At 43.3% G+C, this 15010-nt stretch overlaps 7 protein-coding genes across 7 annotated transcripts; 4 read left to right on the forward strand and 3 right to left on the reverse strand.

Moving 5' to 3' along the window:
• Positions 1-252: 252 nt before the first annotated feature.
• Positions 253-1734, forward strand: PG994_005482 (uncharacterized protein; the record flags this gene model as incomplete). Its single annotated transcript, XM_066856891.1, has 2 exons — positions 253-834; positions 892-1734. 2 exons carry the CDS (start codon positions 253-255, stop codon positions 1732-1734), a joined length of 1425 nt encoding a protein of 474 aa, XP_066716160.1.
• A 1004-nt stretch (positions 1735-2738) lies between these two features.
• PG994_005483 (uncharacterized protein) lies at positions 2739-3434 on the forward strand (the record flags this gene model as incomplete). Its single annotated transcript, XM_066856892.1, has 1 exon — positions 2739-3434. The coding sequence occupies one exon, from the start codon at positions 2739-2741 to the stop codon at positions 3432-3434; it is 696 nt and encodes a 231-aa protein (XP_066716161.1).
• Positions 3435-3868: 434 nt separating this feature from the next.
• PG994_005484 (uncharacterized protein) lies at positions 3869-4520 on the reverse strand (the record flags this gene model as incomplete). The annotated part of the gene is made up of 2 exons (XM_066856893.1): positions 3869-4333; positions 4470-4520. 2 exons carry the CDS (start codon positions 4518-4520, stop codon positions 3869-3871), a joined length of 516 nt encoding a protein of 171 aa, XP_066716162.1.
• A 207-nt stretch (positions 4521-4727) lies between these two features.
• On the reverse strand, positions 4728-5255 carry PG994_005485 (uncharacterized protein; the record flags this gene model as incomplete). The annotated part of the gene is made up of 1 exon (XM_066856894.1): positions 4728-5255. One exon carries the CDS (start codon positions 5253-5255, stop codon positions 4728-4730), a length of 528 nt encoding a protein of 175 aa, XP_066716163.1.
• A 2028-nt stretch (positions 5256-7283) lies between these two features.
• Positions 7284-8369, forward strand: PG994_005486 (uncharacterized protein; the record flags this gene model as incomplete). Its single annotated transcript, XM_066856895.1, has 1 exon — positions 7284-8369. One exon carries the CDS (start codon positions 7284-7286, stop codon positions 8367-8369), a length of 1086 nt encoding a protein of 361 aa, XP_066716164.1.
• Positions 8370-8571: 202 nt separating this feature from the next.
• On the reverse strand, positions 8572-9540 carry PG994_005487 (uncharacterized protein; the record flags this gene model as incomplete). The annotated part of the gene is made up of 1 exon (XM_066856896.1): positions 8572-9540. One exon carries the CDS (start codon positions 9538-9540, stop codon positions 8572-8574), a length of 969 nt encoding a protein of 322 aa, XP_066716165.1.
• A 191-nt stretch (positions 9541-9731) lies between these two features.
• Positions 9732-10067, forward strand: PG994_005488 (uncharacterized protein; the record flags this gene model as incomplete). The annotated part of the gene is made up of 1 exon (XM_066856897.1): positions 9732-10067. The coding sequence occupies one exon, from the start codon at positions 9732-9734 to the stop codon at positions 10065-10067; it is 336 nt and encodes a 111-aa protein (XP_066716166.1).
• Between the last annotated feature and the right edge of the window lie 4943 nt (positions 10068-15010).

Raw genomic sequence — 15010 nt, forward strand, 5'->3', positions numbered from 1 at the left:
TTTTAGTACCTATCCGTCATACGAACCACCACGCGCTAGTCGTCGACGGCGATCGTCATCACTTCTCTCTCGTCACATTTGTCGCTGCTTGCTGGGCCCAAGTTGCAACTGATATTTTGCCTTTCAACCTTGACCAGCTCGAGAAACGAGTCTGCGATTTGACATATTTACCGACCGCCCGTTCCGCCCTTGTCAGACCTTGGGCGATCATCTGCGTTTGGACCGCTTGACAATAACAAGAACCGAAACAATATGGGGCTCCGGACAGAAACGGGAGACAACATGCGAAACCTCGTCACCACCAGACTTTCGAAGTCGCGTCTTCACATCCTCGCGGCCGTCGCTATTCTGTTCGTCTTCTACCTTCTCACACCTTACGACAGCACCGTTCGATCAGCATTTCGATTCCAACACACGATAGTAGCCGACTATATCCAACACAAATACCCCAGCGACAAATGGCTACTAGGGGCTCAAAAATACCCCATTGATCCTATCCAGGATGTAGGCGTTGTGATCAAGTCTGGCTACGGCACAAGGCGGCGTGTGCCCAATATGCTCGCTGCCTATTTCAAGGAAAAATTCACGGGCGACATGATTATTGTGCAGGACTACCCTGTGGACGACAGCCAGAACTACACCTTGCCGAATGGGAAGAGCATCCCCACCCTGGATATTATAGGATGGATGTTGGAGAACAAGATGTTGGCCGGCAAGGAGAATTTCGAACGCATCAGCAAGTACAGGCATTTGGCCGAAGCCATTGAGGGAGAGGAACGCTTTCTTTCCGAGGAACTGAGTAAAGACATCGGATGGGAATTGGATGCTATGAAGGTAAGTGCTGTTCCTAGGAGCGACGAGAACGGTCTGCTGATATTTGCTCTTTGCTAGTTCATCTCTGGCCTCCAATACGCTTGGCAGACCATGCCGAAGAAGAAGTGGTATCTCATGGTCGACGACGACACCTACGTCCTCAAAGAATCCTTGAACCTTGTACTCGGCCACGTCAACTACGCGAAGCCCCAATACCTTGGTAACGCTGTCGGAGATTATAAGGGTCGGTTTGCCCACGGAGGCTCGTCCGCTCTCATATCGGGAGCTGCGATGAAGAAGCTGTTCGACGACCACCCCCAGGTTGCCGCCGCGGCCCATCTCGAATCCCCGACTACCATTTACGGAGATAAGCTTCTGAGCACGACCCTCATGAAACTGGGCATCTACCTCGACGAGGCCTACAACCGTCTCTTCAATGGCGAGGACCCTCACTCGACGCGTATTTGGGGAGATCGTTTCTGTGTGCCTCTGGTCTCTTTCCACGGCCTCGGCTCGGGCAATGCCATGGAGCAAGTCGGCAATACCTTCAAGAAGGTGAAAGAGCCCGTTTTCTGGCGACAGCTAGCCAAGATTTACGGAGCAGCAGAGTGGGATACCTTCTTGAAGGAGCCAATCCGGGTGAGCCAAAACTTTGTCGGCCGCCTGGATGAGCATACGACGACTATCAAGAACACCAACACTGTCGAGGATTGCCTCCACCAGTGTCTATCTCGAGGTGGTGAGTGTCTGTCATGGACTTGGGACCAGGGCCGAAAGGAGTGCTACGTTGCGCCTTGGACCATCATCGGAAACTTCCAGGATGGCGTGTTCTCGGGTGTCAACGGACCTGTGGCTACGAAACTAGCAAGTCATTGCCATTCCCCGCCAGCGCCTGGAAAAGGTTCGAAAGCAACAGCATAATTGGTTGAATTGCGGTTTTCTTGTTCTTATTTATTCGAATTTGCTGTTATATATACGTCTACGAAGACGCACCAAAGAACCTCTTGGTACACACGAGCATGGCGCAGGATGCAGGCATGGCCTACTTTGGCTTGTCTTGACTTGCTGGGATCTCGGGGTGGAACCGGACTCATGAATAATGGAATGATACCCTAGGGAGAGGCCTGTAATGTAATCGTCCTGATGGGGATGTTCTGCTAGATCTACTTATGAAAAATCTAATCCATTGCGATTTACTTGGTTGAGTTGCGTATAGAACGCAGTAGCGTTTCTGAGGTGAGCCTCATGCTCGCATGGCAAATATGATTTGGAAACAACTGCCCACCTTGTGGAGTGTTGCTACCACAGATGCCCATTGTTCCTTCCATCGCGGCGACCAGCACCACCAAGGAACAAAGGAGAAGCCGCACCGGGGAGCAACATATGGCTTCAATCTTCCACAAGCACAAAGGCCGGGGCCGCGTTGTCTGCTTCAGGACCGTTCTCTTTCAACCGCGAACAGTATCCGCTATTCCTCGAGGTATTCATTCGCATCGGCGTCGATACCCGTACATTTTCTTATTCTTCAATGTGCCCTCCGACCGCAGTAGACGGAAACCCCACCCCATCTCGAGTTTGCAGGTTGATTCCTATGCTGTTGTTTCCCCAAAACCGCGCCTACCAGCAAACATTATTCGCATGCCTGATATTGCCCTTTTGCTTACCCCTATGGACCAGACATTACCACTACCAAAACATTTGAGCGAGCTTGTACCGATTAGCACGGAAAAGACCCGTCCTTTTCACCTGGCGAAACTTGCTCAGAGTTCGTTGTATCTCCGGTCACAGACGACTTAACATTAAATAGCCTGGGAAAAGAACGGGGGGAGAGGCAGTTGGGGAGAGGGTCAGATTAAGGTTGGGAAGGGAAAACCCCATAGGAACCAAACGGAGAATGAAGTATGGGAAACTCTGGCGAGTACATGATGCCCACCAGCCATGGCCCGCGTCGACCTGAACTCCCTCCCCAACAACAAAGGTCACCACCTAAGCAGCCACTAGCCATCACCGGATACCCTCCAACCAGGCCACATAGCCAGCCGCAGCAGCCCGTCCATCATAATACGCCCTTTGGGAATTACAGCGGCAGCGGCCCTCCCTTGGCAATGTCGCCATCGTCGTCATCACCACCGCAGCCTCCTCCCCCGCAGGCCCAGTTCCAGCAGCGGCCTTTTCCACAGGGGTCGAGGGTCGTCAGAGATCAAGGTATGCCGCCGCCGCCGCCACCACCACCACGGCGCCCAGTGACGACGGTGCCCGACGGCCACTATCAACATCAATATCCACCAAGGCACCCCCCGACGGCGGCGATGGGTCCGGGGTTCTCACAACATTCCCAATATCCTCAATATCATCAGCAGCAGCAACAGCAGCCGCTACCGCAACATCATTATGTACCAGCGAAAGGCCTACCGAGGAAACGCCCGCATTCTACGCAGACCCAAGAACCGTTTCGTCCACCCCCAAGCAAGCGAGCCCCTCCGGTGGCGGCCCCGCCAGGACGATTAACCCTTCTGATCTCCAGTCACAATCGGGGCAAGTTCGTCGCCCAGTGTCTAATCCTCCGCCACAGCAGCAGCAGCAGCAGCAGTGGTTGCAACCGCAGCTGCCTGAGACAATAGATTTGACTTCGAACTCGCCATCGACAACAACAACAGCATTGGGTCGGGTATACCAGCCTTGGTCGCAAGTGCGGTACATGTCACCCTCCATTCAGCATTCCCAAGGTTTCAGGCAGCAGTCCCAGCACCAAGCCCAGCAGCAGTACCAAAATGAGTCTCAGAAGCGTCAGCAGTATCAGCAACAGCAGTATCAGCAACGACAGTATCAGCAACAACAGCAGCAGCAGCAGCAACATCAACAACGACGACGACGACAGCAGCAGCAGCAGCAGCAGCAGAAGCTTCCCGCCGCCCCTCGAGTAGCCCGACCGCCCCTCGATAAGACAAATGAGCACGACGAAGACGCTGCCACCGCCGAACTAACCAGAACCTGGTTCCCTGAACTAGACCATGAGTACTGGCCGCGCGACACGGCCCCGATTAATAGGAGATGGCTATTCGACCTGAAAGGGGCGGAAGCCATCCCCCGTTTCCATCAGCCGTGCGACTTCTGCGTCTGGCTGAATGCCAAGACGGGCAGCGGCGGGCTTTGCTTCCCGAGCTTCGCCGTCCAGGACGGGAACGGGAACGGGCAGGAGAGCCGTGTCGGCGGCCGGGAGGTGGTGGTCCTGGACACCGACGGGAACTTCGTCCGGCCCCGGTGCATGACGTGCGTGGGATTTGGCGTCGAGAAGTGCACCTTCGAGGACTGGGACAATGTCGAGGCCCGCGAGGCCGGGTATATGCAGAATGAGTTGGTCCAGATGCTGCCGGAGGCGCCGGAGACGCCCGGGGACGAGGAATCGAGCGAGGACGAGGAAACGAGCGAGGACGAGGAAACACGCGGGGGCACGGAAACGCTCGGGGGCGCGGAAACGAAGGCGTAGGACAGCGGCTCCTGGGACCCCGATGTGCCAATTCTTTCAGTAGAAACGGTAGTGGAGCAGTCTGAGAGCCCTTATGAGTCGTCGTCTATTGACAGTTGGACATCATCTGGGCCATCTGGGTCATCTGACCTAGTTATTCCGAGGTACCTTCCAACCAGCCAGGACGTACGAGATGCGCAAGAGAGGCCCTAAGCGGCAATCGAGAGGGCGAGAGCGGCATGGAGGGCCAATCCAACCACTGCGTCGGCCGCCGCAATGAGGTTGACGGAGACTCTTGTTACACAGTTTGGACAGAGGGCATGTGCTGAGCGAAAGTATAATGAGTACAATAAGAAATAAATATGCCGTTAGCTTTTTACGTCGTCGTCGGTAGACGTGCTCGTGACTTTGCTTCTGCGTTTTGTTGTTGGCCACTTTAACCAAGTTTCTAAGGCTTTGGGATTAATGACACGAGAGCTTCCTTCTCTTCCTCCCCAGGCACCTCCTGGTCGTCATCGGACAGGAACTTGCCCACCGCAGCCCCAACTCCACAAGCCAGCATGATCCAAACGTTGAAGGTCATGAAGATCAGCATGTTGGTCATGCCCCAGAGGTAGCCCACACCGTACAGAGCCGCATTGACGGCGGCCGCCCGGCGGCGTCGCGACCGGTCCGTGGTTGACTCTACTGCTGCTGCTGTTGTTGAGCGACAGGCAGAGGCAGGCGCTTTCTTCTCATCCGCGCCGCCATGCGGAGTGGACGACGATGACGACAGCTCCTTCTTGCGGGCCGCGGTATTGGCCTGCCTCGCGACCGACGCGGCATACCGGCGCCGCCAGGCCGCGAAGCGCTCGTACAGGGCGACGAGCAGGGCGCAGAGCAGCAGCGAGACGGCGAAGGAGGGCGCGTCGGTGACGTGCCAGCGCTCGTGCAGGATGCAGACGTCGGTGACGTCGGCGTTGAGGTACATGTTCATGCTGCACATGCCAGAGGAGGAGGAAGAGCCGGCATGATGGTGGTGATGGTTGTGGTGGTTGTGGTGCTGGTGGCCTCCTCCTACTGCTGCTGCTTCTTCTGCTCCGGAATGGTGCTGTTGATGGTGGTCCATGGCTGCCGCCGCGTGGTGATGGCCTTGGTGCATACCGCCGCCGCCATGGCAATCTCCGGCGCCGTCGCCCATTAAATGGTGGTTCATGATGCTTGTTCTTGTTAACTCAAGTCAGGATTTTGCTGGGTTACTTGGGAAAGTGCTGTTTGATATCTTGAAGGATGAGATGAGATGTACATAGGTGTGAGAAAAGCGGACACATTGTCAATTTAGGGAGTAAGGCGCTAAAACAGCCCCTTGTTTCAGTGGCTAGACTTCATTGCCCTGGTGCGAAATACATTACAGGAATGAATCAACAAATGAATATTCGCAGTCAATCGATTCAACCACCACACATGTACCTTTCAGCATATATAGAGCTTTTGTATATGCGAATTTCCAGGCTTTGGAATGCCTCTCCTCAGTGTCTCCAACGGACCTTGAAGAGCCTCAGAGTTGGGCTATAGAGTGATCTTATCAAATGCTTAGGCGGGGTATATGTCAACCACCGCCGCTGGAGTTTTCTCTAGTGCAGTCCATTTCCCCATCACCATGCAATGTATCAAATGTATCTGATCTAGCAGCTCATCGTTGGCATCCAAACGTCGCATGTTGGTTGAAGGCAAGACGTGGTCCAGCGGCCCGATTTCATTTTGGTTCACTGGGGCACTTTTTAGGCACCGGCGCACCTAGCAAACAAACAACGGCCCCTTAAGTATATAAATTGTGTGTCGATATCATCCGTATACTTCAATGTGTACACACACAACCCCATCCCCCTTCCAATATCTGCGAAAAGGAAGTGACGAGACTGTGTTCTATTCCAACTACTATCCGCTGATCTGACTGCTATTGGTCGTAAGCCCATCGCCCACGACCTGGAAACTAAGGATTCATAGCTCCTCCGGCGGGGGATAGGTAGGCGCGCAGTTCGACCTCTTGGGCGAGGCCTGTGTCTGGGGCAACACAGACCTGTTGGAAACCCTCGATGCGCAGGGCTTCCTGCTTGAACGCCCCGTCTGGGCTTTAGGCTTGGGAGCATCAACACTACTGACACCAACGCCTTTAGACCCAGAGCCAGATTCAGGAACAACAACACCCCCTTCATTCCCAGACGATAGAGATCGCTCGCTCTTGATATTCGGCTCGCAGCCTCCCTGCCTCTATTTCGAGTCTCCTCTACTCGCTGCCATGAGCTGGTCCCGGGCGGACGTTGTGGAGTTCCTTCTCGGCCTTGGGTGGACCCCCCGTCGAGGATGTTATGAACACTTCAGTCAGGCCGCTATGGAAGGATGGCGGGTTTCCGAGAAGAGCTGTTCGGCATATGGTGGGCTCCGAGCTCTGGGCGTGGGACGCTCGTGATGTGTCGCCCTTATAGGAAGCGCATAGAGAACATCTCATTCCGACCGTGCTTTACAGGCACCCAGATTGAGCGCGGAACCCTTCTATGTAAGGGCGTCATCCCTCTGCCGTAACTATGGAATCTGCAGTAGGGTCGAAAAAGGGGACGACTTCATATGTATCCACATTGACGTTTCTCATCCAATATGCTCGCGGCCGCCGCTACCGAGGAGAAGGATCGTGTACATCGTTTCTAAGCACGTAAGCCTCTGTCAGTGACAGAGCCGATATGATTGTCCATTTGCCCCGGATCCTCTTTCAGCTTAATGAACAAAGACCAAGCCGAATAATGAGCATTATTTGGACGTTCTATCTGCTGAATGTATACCTAACAGCGGGTAGAACAATGCTCTGTTTCGGCCATAAAGAACAGCTGTCATTGAGTAGATGCATTATCCGTATATATAAACCGCAACGGCTTTGAACATTTTCTCGTCCCATTTTCTCGTCCCATTTTCTGCGCAGATATCATAGTTACTCGTGTCTGTTCTGCATGATCTGGAAACATTACCCAACATGCCCAGACAAGACCCTGATCAAGCTGTCTTCAGCAATGCCGAAGACAGCGATCTAGTGATTCTGTTTGTTAGACCTGTTAGACCGAAGCAGGCTCCTCGAGAAGGAAGAAAATTGCCTCAGAAACCGGACAACAAGAAGAAGGAAAGTATGCGGAAGACAGTTGATACCAACGAGTCCCATAAAGAACCTGGCAATGACGAGGATGAAGCTCTTAACAATGGCGCAAAACAAGACGTGCTAGGAGCTTCAGGTAGGAAAGAACCGCCCGCATCTGATAAGGGCATTCCTCAGACGCACAGCAAAAAGCGAAAGTTGGCAGACGGTCCATGGCTTTGGCGGGTTGGACAAGAAAAGGGCGACGACTACTCCAAAGAAGAGGCTGACGCGCAAACAGACAGCGGAGCCTTGCACCAGGCTTGCCATATAAGTGTTCGATATGACGCTGGTAGAAATCGTCGTCAGGCGGAGCAAAAGGAAGACAAACGTTATGCGATGTTTCAATTGAGCAAGCAGGACGGGAGCGAGACCCAGGCATGGTGTGGCGAGGAGGAAATCCGCCAACTTTTCGGTCGACTAGAGCTCGTCAGAACCAAGATGGATAAGCTCTTGGGACAGTTCAAAAGACTCGACTCCATGTGGACGGCCGTCATGACGCATATAAAAGCGATAGATGTACCAGCAGAACAAGGAGAGGAAGGTTCAGGGCCTGGTCCGCAGCCTGAGTCCATCGGCGACGTTGCTCGTGGCATGGGAGCTCCGTTGGAGGATGCGTTCGATTCATGGATCATCCACGACTATGAGCTGAAGACCTTCCTGGACCGAGTGAAAAAGGCAATCTGTAACAGAGCCTTCGAAAGTCGGATCGAGGTGCCGCAGGAGATGCGGCGGTTTGTTGCAGATATCCCAAGAACTTGGGATACTCTCCAGGTCTTAGAGCGTCTTGGCGGAACGCTGGTCTCAAGCCTGAGGTCTTTGGAGACCTATAACTTGGGCGAGGAACAGAAGGGTCGGAATGACAGAGTATTGGGCGAGACGAAATTCGCTCTCAAGCAACTCAAGCTTGTCCTTGACGACCTTGCCTAGATAGGAGAGTGGATGCGCCACGACAAAAGACCACAGTGCTACGTGGCTCCGCGAGGACAAGTGACATGACCGGATCGGCTCGCGTCCGAATACTGTCAAGTGAACTAACAACGTCAGTTCACATAGTAGATATACCAAGAGAAGCCTGAATATACAAGGATTGGGTAAGTACTGCAATTCAGCGCCCAATGACATCGCGTTTTTAGATTAAATGTGCAAAGCCGCGTTCCTGGAGGAATTCTCTGATAGCTTCTAAGGCCACGCCCCGCCTCATGGCCGTCTCGTCGACCCACGAGGAGTGCAGCCCGACCAGCTGACCCGTACTCCAAGCCAGCAAGGGGGCGCCGCTATGCCCCCAATACGTCCAGCAGTCGTGCATCAAAGCTCCTATGGCCGAGTTGTCCTGGACGTCCTGGCCCTCAGCATGGCCGCGGAAGCGGCCTGCACTTGCGTGGAGGATGTCGTAGCCCGTCTGCACACCAGCTTCCTCCGTTTCGAGATCTTCGCTGCCTGGGTGTCCGATGCACACCATTCGCGAATCTATCGCGACGGGCCCTGTCGCTACTTTCACCGCGGGAAACTGACAGTCCGGTTGAGTTCCTCCTCCTCCTAGCAATGTTCGACGATGCCGGCCGCCATCGTCATGTGGTTGAGCCTTCGTGATCCGGAGAAGCGCCAGGTCGCGTTTGCCGTCCCAGGCAATGCACTTGGCGCCGACGACCGTGCCACTTGAGAAGATCAACCAGTGCGTCTTTGATATGCCAGGCCTATTTCCCTCTTCGTCGACGCAACAATGAGAGCAGGTCAGCAGGAGCCCGTCGCTCGAGATGCACACAGCCGTGCCCGCTTCCTCTTGTCCGAACACCAGGGTTGCCTCTACCGCGGCCTGATGCCGCGCGAACCCCTGCGGGATGGCGACGGCGTTCTCGGTTAACCAGGCCTGCTTCTTGGCCAGCAGGGCGTGGTCGCTCTTGCCGAGACCCGTGTGACGTCGCGTCAGATCTCGGGGCAGCTGTATGATCGATCCACCCGTGCCTGGTGCTCTTCCAGGGACCGTCGTCGTAGTGGGCTGCGGCGGTGCTTCACTTGGAGCAGGGCCCTTGTCAAGTGGTGTGATCTGTGCCAGCGCCGCGACTCGCGACCTAGTTAGGCGAGGTGCGGAGGGAGTCATTTCGGCTCTCTTTGCGATGGTATATGCTTCTTATGTTCGTATCGGTGGAGCTGGACGGGGTGAGGGTGTCTAGCCAAGGATCTAACCTAGCAGGCAGCAAGCGTAAATATCACGTGCACCCGCCCGTGTGCCCCTATCTGGACGATGCGGCTAATTGCATGTAATACATAGCTCTGCTAGAGTCTTTCAACATGCCTAGGCTTCAGCTTCTTGACGACAGTGAGTTGCTGCAAGAGGCTGAGCCCTCGGTTCCATTCACGTACGTGATGATGTTTGGTTCTGGCGATGATGAGGAGCTGAGCACAAGCTTGTGTTCTGGTCGCAATTCAGCTAGCCACGAACACACAAGCCGCCAGCAGCAGCGACCATTCACCTACCAAATCTGGACCAAGATCTCCAGGTGGTATATCTTCTCCTCAGATCATAGCTCACCTGCAGACGTCGAGAAGGAGTGGGTTCGTGTTGCTGTTAGACTGGAAAATGGGGTCCATTCCATTCCACACCCTCAGCCTTCATCTGGGTGGTAATGATTCATGAACACAAATGGCACACCAGCCATTTTCTCAGCCTCAAAAAGCCCCGGCTGGACTCCTGCGTGCGACCATTGACATGTGATTGGCCATAGATTGGAAGCGGCCAACTTCGAGCTTTGCATGTCGATGGTTGCGCGCCCAATGGCTCGGGTGGTTATTCCCTCTGCTGCATGATTCTGTGTAACCTAGTCGTCGACTAACCGCGTCTACTAAAATCGGAACTATACGTCCGGGCTTTAGTGCTGACGCTTGGTCTTTGAATCCTTTTTAGCCCTTCTGTAGTAGAACTCCAACTGCTGACTGTTTTCTTACATGGAGAAGATCATTACTGGTACTTGTGGAGACTACATATAAACGAAGGGGACACCCCCCCCCATGCTCCGGTTAGGGGACGTGATGGGTATACTAATTTTAGACCTCATCCGAGGGGTAATAAAGTAAATATTATAAAATTTTAAAAGTTTTATTTATTTAACGCGTATATTAACTTACTTTAAAGTTATATAATATAGTAATTAATATGTTTATTTTTAAATAAAAAGCATAGGTTTAATTTTTATTATAATTATATATTTTTATATTTTTATATTTTTATATTTTTATATTTTTATATTTTTATATTTTTATATTTTTATATTTTTATATTTTTATATTTTTATATTTTTATATTTTTATATTTTTATATTTTTATATTTTTATATTTTTATATTTTTATATTTTTATATTTTTATATTTTTATATTTTTATATTTTTATATTTTTATATTTTTATATTTTTATATTTTTATATTTTTATATTTTTATATTTTTATATTTTTATATTTTTATATTTTTATATTTTTATATTTTTATATTTTTATATTTTTATATTTTTATATTTTTATATTTTTATATTTTTATATTTTTATATTTTTATATTTTTATATTTTTATATTTTTATATTTTTATATTTTTATATTTTTATATTTTTATATTTTTATATTTTTATATTTTTATATTTTTATATTTTTATATTTTTATATTTTTATATTTTTATATTTTTATATTTTTATATTTTTATATTTTTATATTTTTATATTTTTATATTTTTATATTTTTATATTTTTATATTTTTATATTTTTATATTTTTATATTTTTATATTTTTATATTTTTATATTTTTATATTTTTATATTTTTATATTTTTATATTTTTATATTTTTATATTTTTATATTTTTATATTTTTATATTTTTATATTTAATTATTTCTTAAAAGTTAAATAACGTTTAAAGGTTATAAGTATTAATTACTCTCGAATATAACGAGTTAAATATAAGCGTTTAAAAACGTATATTTAATTTATTAATTATTTTACTTAAGTAATGAAATATTAAACTAAATACATTAAATTTAAATTTAATATTATCTTTTATAAAAATAGTAAATTATACGGCTTTAAAATAATAAAAAGCTTTAAATTTTTAATATAATTTATTAACGCTTTAATAAATAGCTCGATTTTTTTTTTAAAATAAATATACCTTAATAATAAATAAAGTCTTATATTTAAAAGTTAAAAAAGTAAAGCGGTATATTATGCGTAATAATACTATTATTTTTATAAAATTCTTCGAATTTAATTAAAATACAACTTTTATAATTATTTAAAATTAAGAAGCGATAAAAGCCTTTCGTCTATACTTTAATATATTTATAGAAATATTACATTTAATTTAAGCTCGTTTCGTAATTAATTTAATCGTTAAAAGTTAATTTAATTATTTAATCACTTATTAAATCGAATTTATAGAATTAATTTACAAAATAATATTAATATTAAACGATTAAAAACGACGAAATATACTAGTTTTATAAATTAATATATTTAATAATCGCTAATTATTCTTAATTATTAAATTAAACCGTTTTTACTTTTTTATATTAATCGACGCGTATTACGATTAATATTAACTCGATTATACTTATTATAAAGCTAATCTTATTAAAATTTTATATATTTTATTTAAAATATTATATTAAACTTTAATACTTATAACTAGCGCGACTTAATTAAAAATAATACTTAAATATTTATAAAAAGTTCTTTAATAATTATATAAATAGTTTATTTAAGTTTTAAAGCTTAAATTATAATTAATAAAGCGTTTAATTTAATATTTATTATCGCGGACGCCGTTATACGATTTAAAAAAAGTTAATTATATCTCTTATAATATTAATGTTAAAAAGCATCCCTTATATATTTAAATTAATTATATACTTATAAAGCACTTTCGTTTAATTATATTTAATTTATATTATAAATATTAGATTTTACATCTAGTTTTAATACTATAAAATCGGTCGTTTATAATAACTCGAGGGATATATAATAAACGCTATTCGAGTTTTTATAAAAACCTAGTAAAATATACTTAAGTTTATATAAATAATACGAGAGAGTATTTAAACGTGCGATAAGAGAGACGCCTTATTAATATAATAAGTAATAATATTATAGTTTATAAAATAATAATAAAATAATCGAATAAAAATATTCGTATAATAAAGTTATTAAAGCTATTTACTTTATTAATAAATTAAATTAATATTTAAATTAATACTTAAATTAATATTTAAATTAACTATTAAAATAGAGAACATTTATTTAAAATATATAAAGAACATCTATCGTTATATATCTCGTCTCTCCTTTACTAATCCGAAGATCTGTCGAATCTGCCCAGATTCTTTAGATCCTTCCTCGTCCTGGATCTACGGATCTCTCCTAGATTTCCAGATCCATTACGTGACCTGAGTTGGTCATTCATTTCTGGCCGTGCCGTTCTGGCTGTCTAGACCTAGCTGTCCAGTTCGTGCTAGTCGCTTAGTGCTGTCGTTGTTGGTCGGTCCCATGTCTTTCCCCTAATAACCGTTATCGTGTTCCCGGCAGGTGGGGCTGACTTGTGCTGGGTCTCGTACATATTCCGGGGTATCGTAGAGCCGTGCCGAAAGTGGGTTTAGGTCGCATAGTTAAGCTTAGTTATAATAAGACGTTATATATTTTCGTAATAGCTTTGTAATTAATTTAATTTAAACCTTCTCGCATCGCTTATATTATTAAATTAATATTATAATTATATAAATAAAAATTAAAATACTAGACTTAATAATATAATTAATTTAATAATAAACTACGTTAATATATTATATTATTTAAAAGTATTAATAATATAGTTAAAATAGTTTATAAAAAAATAGTATATAAGTAAAGTATGTTTAATTATTATTATAATAACTTTAAATAAAAATAATATATAAAATCTTAATAATATTAATAATAAAAGCGAGCTTAAAAAGATAAAAAAATAGTTTAAACTATAAATTATTAAAATTAAATTATTAAAGAATATTAAATTAAATTATTTATAAATAATATAATTAATCTTTATTATTATAATAAATAAATAAGGGTTAAAAGTATTCGCTAGTAAATTAAACGTAATAATTATAAAGTAATATAATATTTAATAAAAAGAACGTTTCGCTTAAATTAGAAATATTATAATAATATTTAAGATATAAATAATTAAAAAACGTGAAAAGATAATAAAATAAGAATAAAAAAAGTACTAATTTTTTATTTATATATATAATAAGTAATAATAAGAAATAAAATAATATAATTTTTTAATTAATAACTAATTAACTATTAGTTATTTATTAATCATTAATAAAAATAATATAACTTAAACTTATTTATTTATATATAAGTATATAGTTTTTAATAATTAAATTTATCAAATTAATTACGCTTTTATAAAACTAATTTAAAGTCGAATTAATTAAGCTTTAAACCGAGAAGAATATAATAATAAAATATAAACTTCTTTTTTATATAAGCGTATATACTTTTAATTAATAGAAAAGAGTTATAATATAAATAATAAAAGTATAGCGACGTTTTTTTAATATAACGCTAGTAATATAAATATATAGTAAATTAATTTAGAATAAATAAAATAATATTATATTTAATAATTTTTAATATAAATAATATTCGAGTACTCGCGTATAAAAAAACGTAAGCGAAATATTTAAAAGTTAACGTATAGCTCGCTTTATTTCTTATTTTAATAAAGTTTACTTATATATATTATGAATTAATTTAATAATAACTTATATTTTTTTTAAAAAGTATTTAAATTCTTCTTACTATTACGTTAAGGATATAGCGAATTAATTATTTAATATACGCGTCGTAAAACGCGTCGTCGTTAATTAAGCCTCGAATTTTATATAAGAATAATTAAACCTTTAAACGCGTTTTAATTAAAAATCGTTTATTAAAAAATCCTTTATAAAAGTTCCGACGGGTATCCCGCGTAATTTACCTTTATACGAAATATAATTAATAAATATAAGACTTAAAAAGAGGATATTTATAACTTCGACGAAACTAGGATTTTTATAAGTTAAATCTCGTTTAAAATAGTCGTAACCACCTCCGATCGATGCGGAGGGCCTAAGGCGGAGGGCCTAGGGCAGTATAGTAAAGTAATCGCGAATAAGTTACAGTCGCTTAAGGTGTCGGATCGTCCGGCTACGCTATCCCTCTATACATTATTTTTACCGGGAAAACTCACCTGTTTTCTTAGTACGAAAATAGCTTATTAATAAAGGATTAAGTTATCACAGTTACGAAAAACGGTTAAACTACGAATAAAAAAAGCGAGGATTAAATTTAATACTTTAATAAGTATATAAAGCCTCGTACGAATTTTTTTCTCGTTTATTAGTTTTTAACGATTATAAAAACTATTATTCCACTATTATAGCAGGGCTAGGAAATCGCGGCCTAAGGCACGAACAGTCAGTCATATAATATAGAGGGGTATAATATTAATTTCGCGATACGTTTCGATATACGATAAATTAATAATAAACATATACTCTT

Source organism: Apiospora phragmitis (genome assembly GCF_038363925.1).
Source record: "Apiospora phragmitis strain CBS 135458 chromosome Unknown utg000006l:1.0-5683423.0:1.0-5690449.0, whole genome shotgun sequence".
Lineage (NCBI taxonomy): Eukaryota > Fungi > Ascomycota > Sordariomycetes > Amphisphaeriales > Apiosporaceae > Apiospora > Apiospora phragmitis.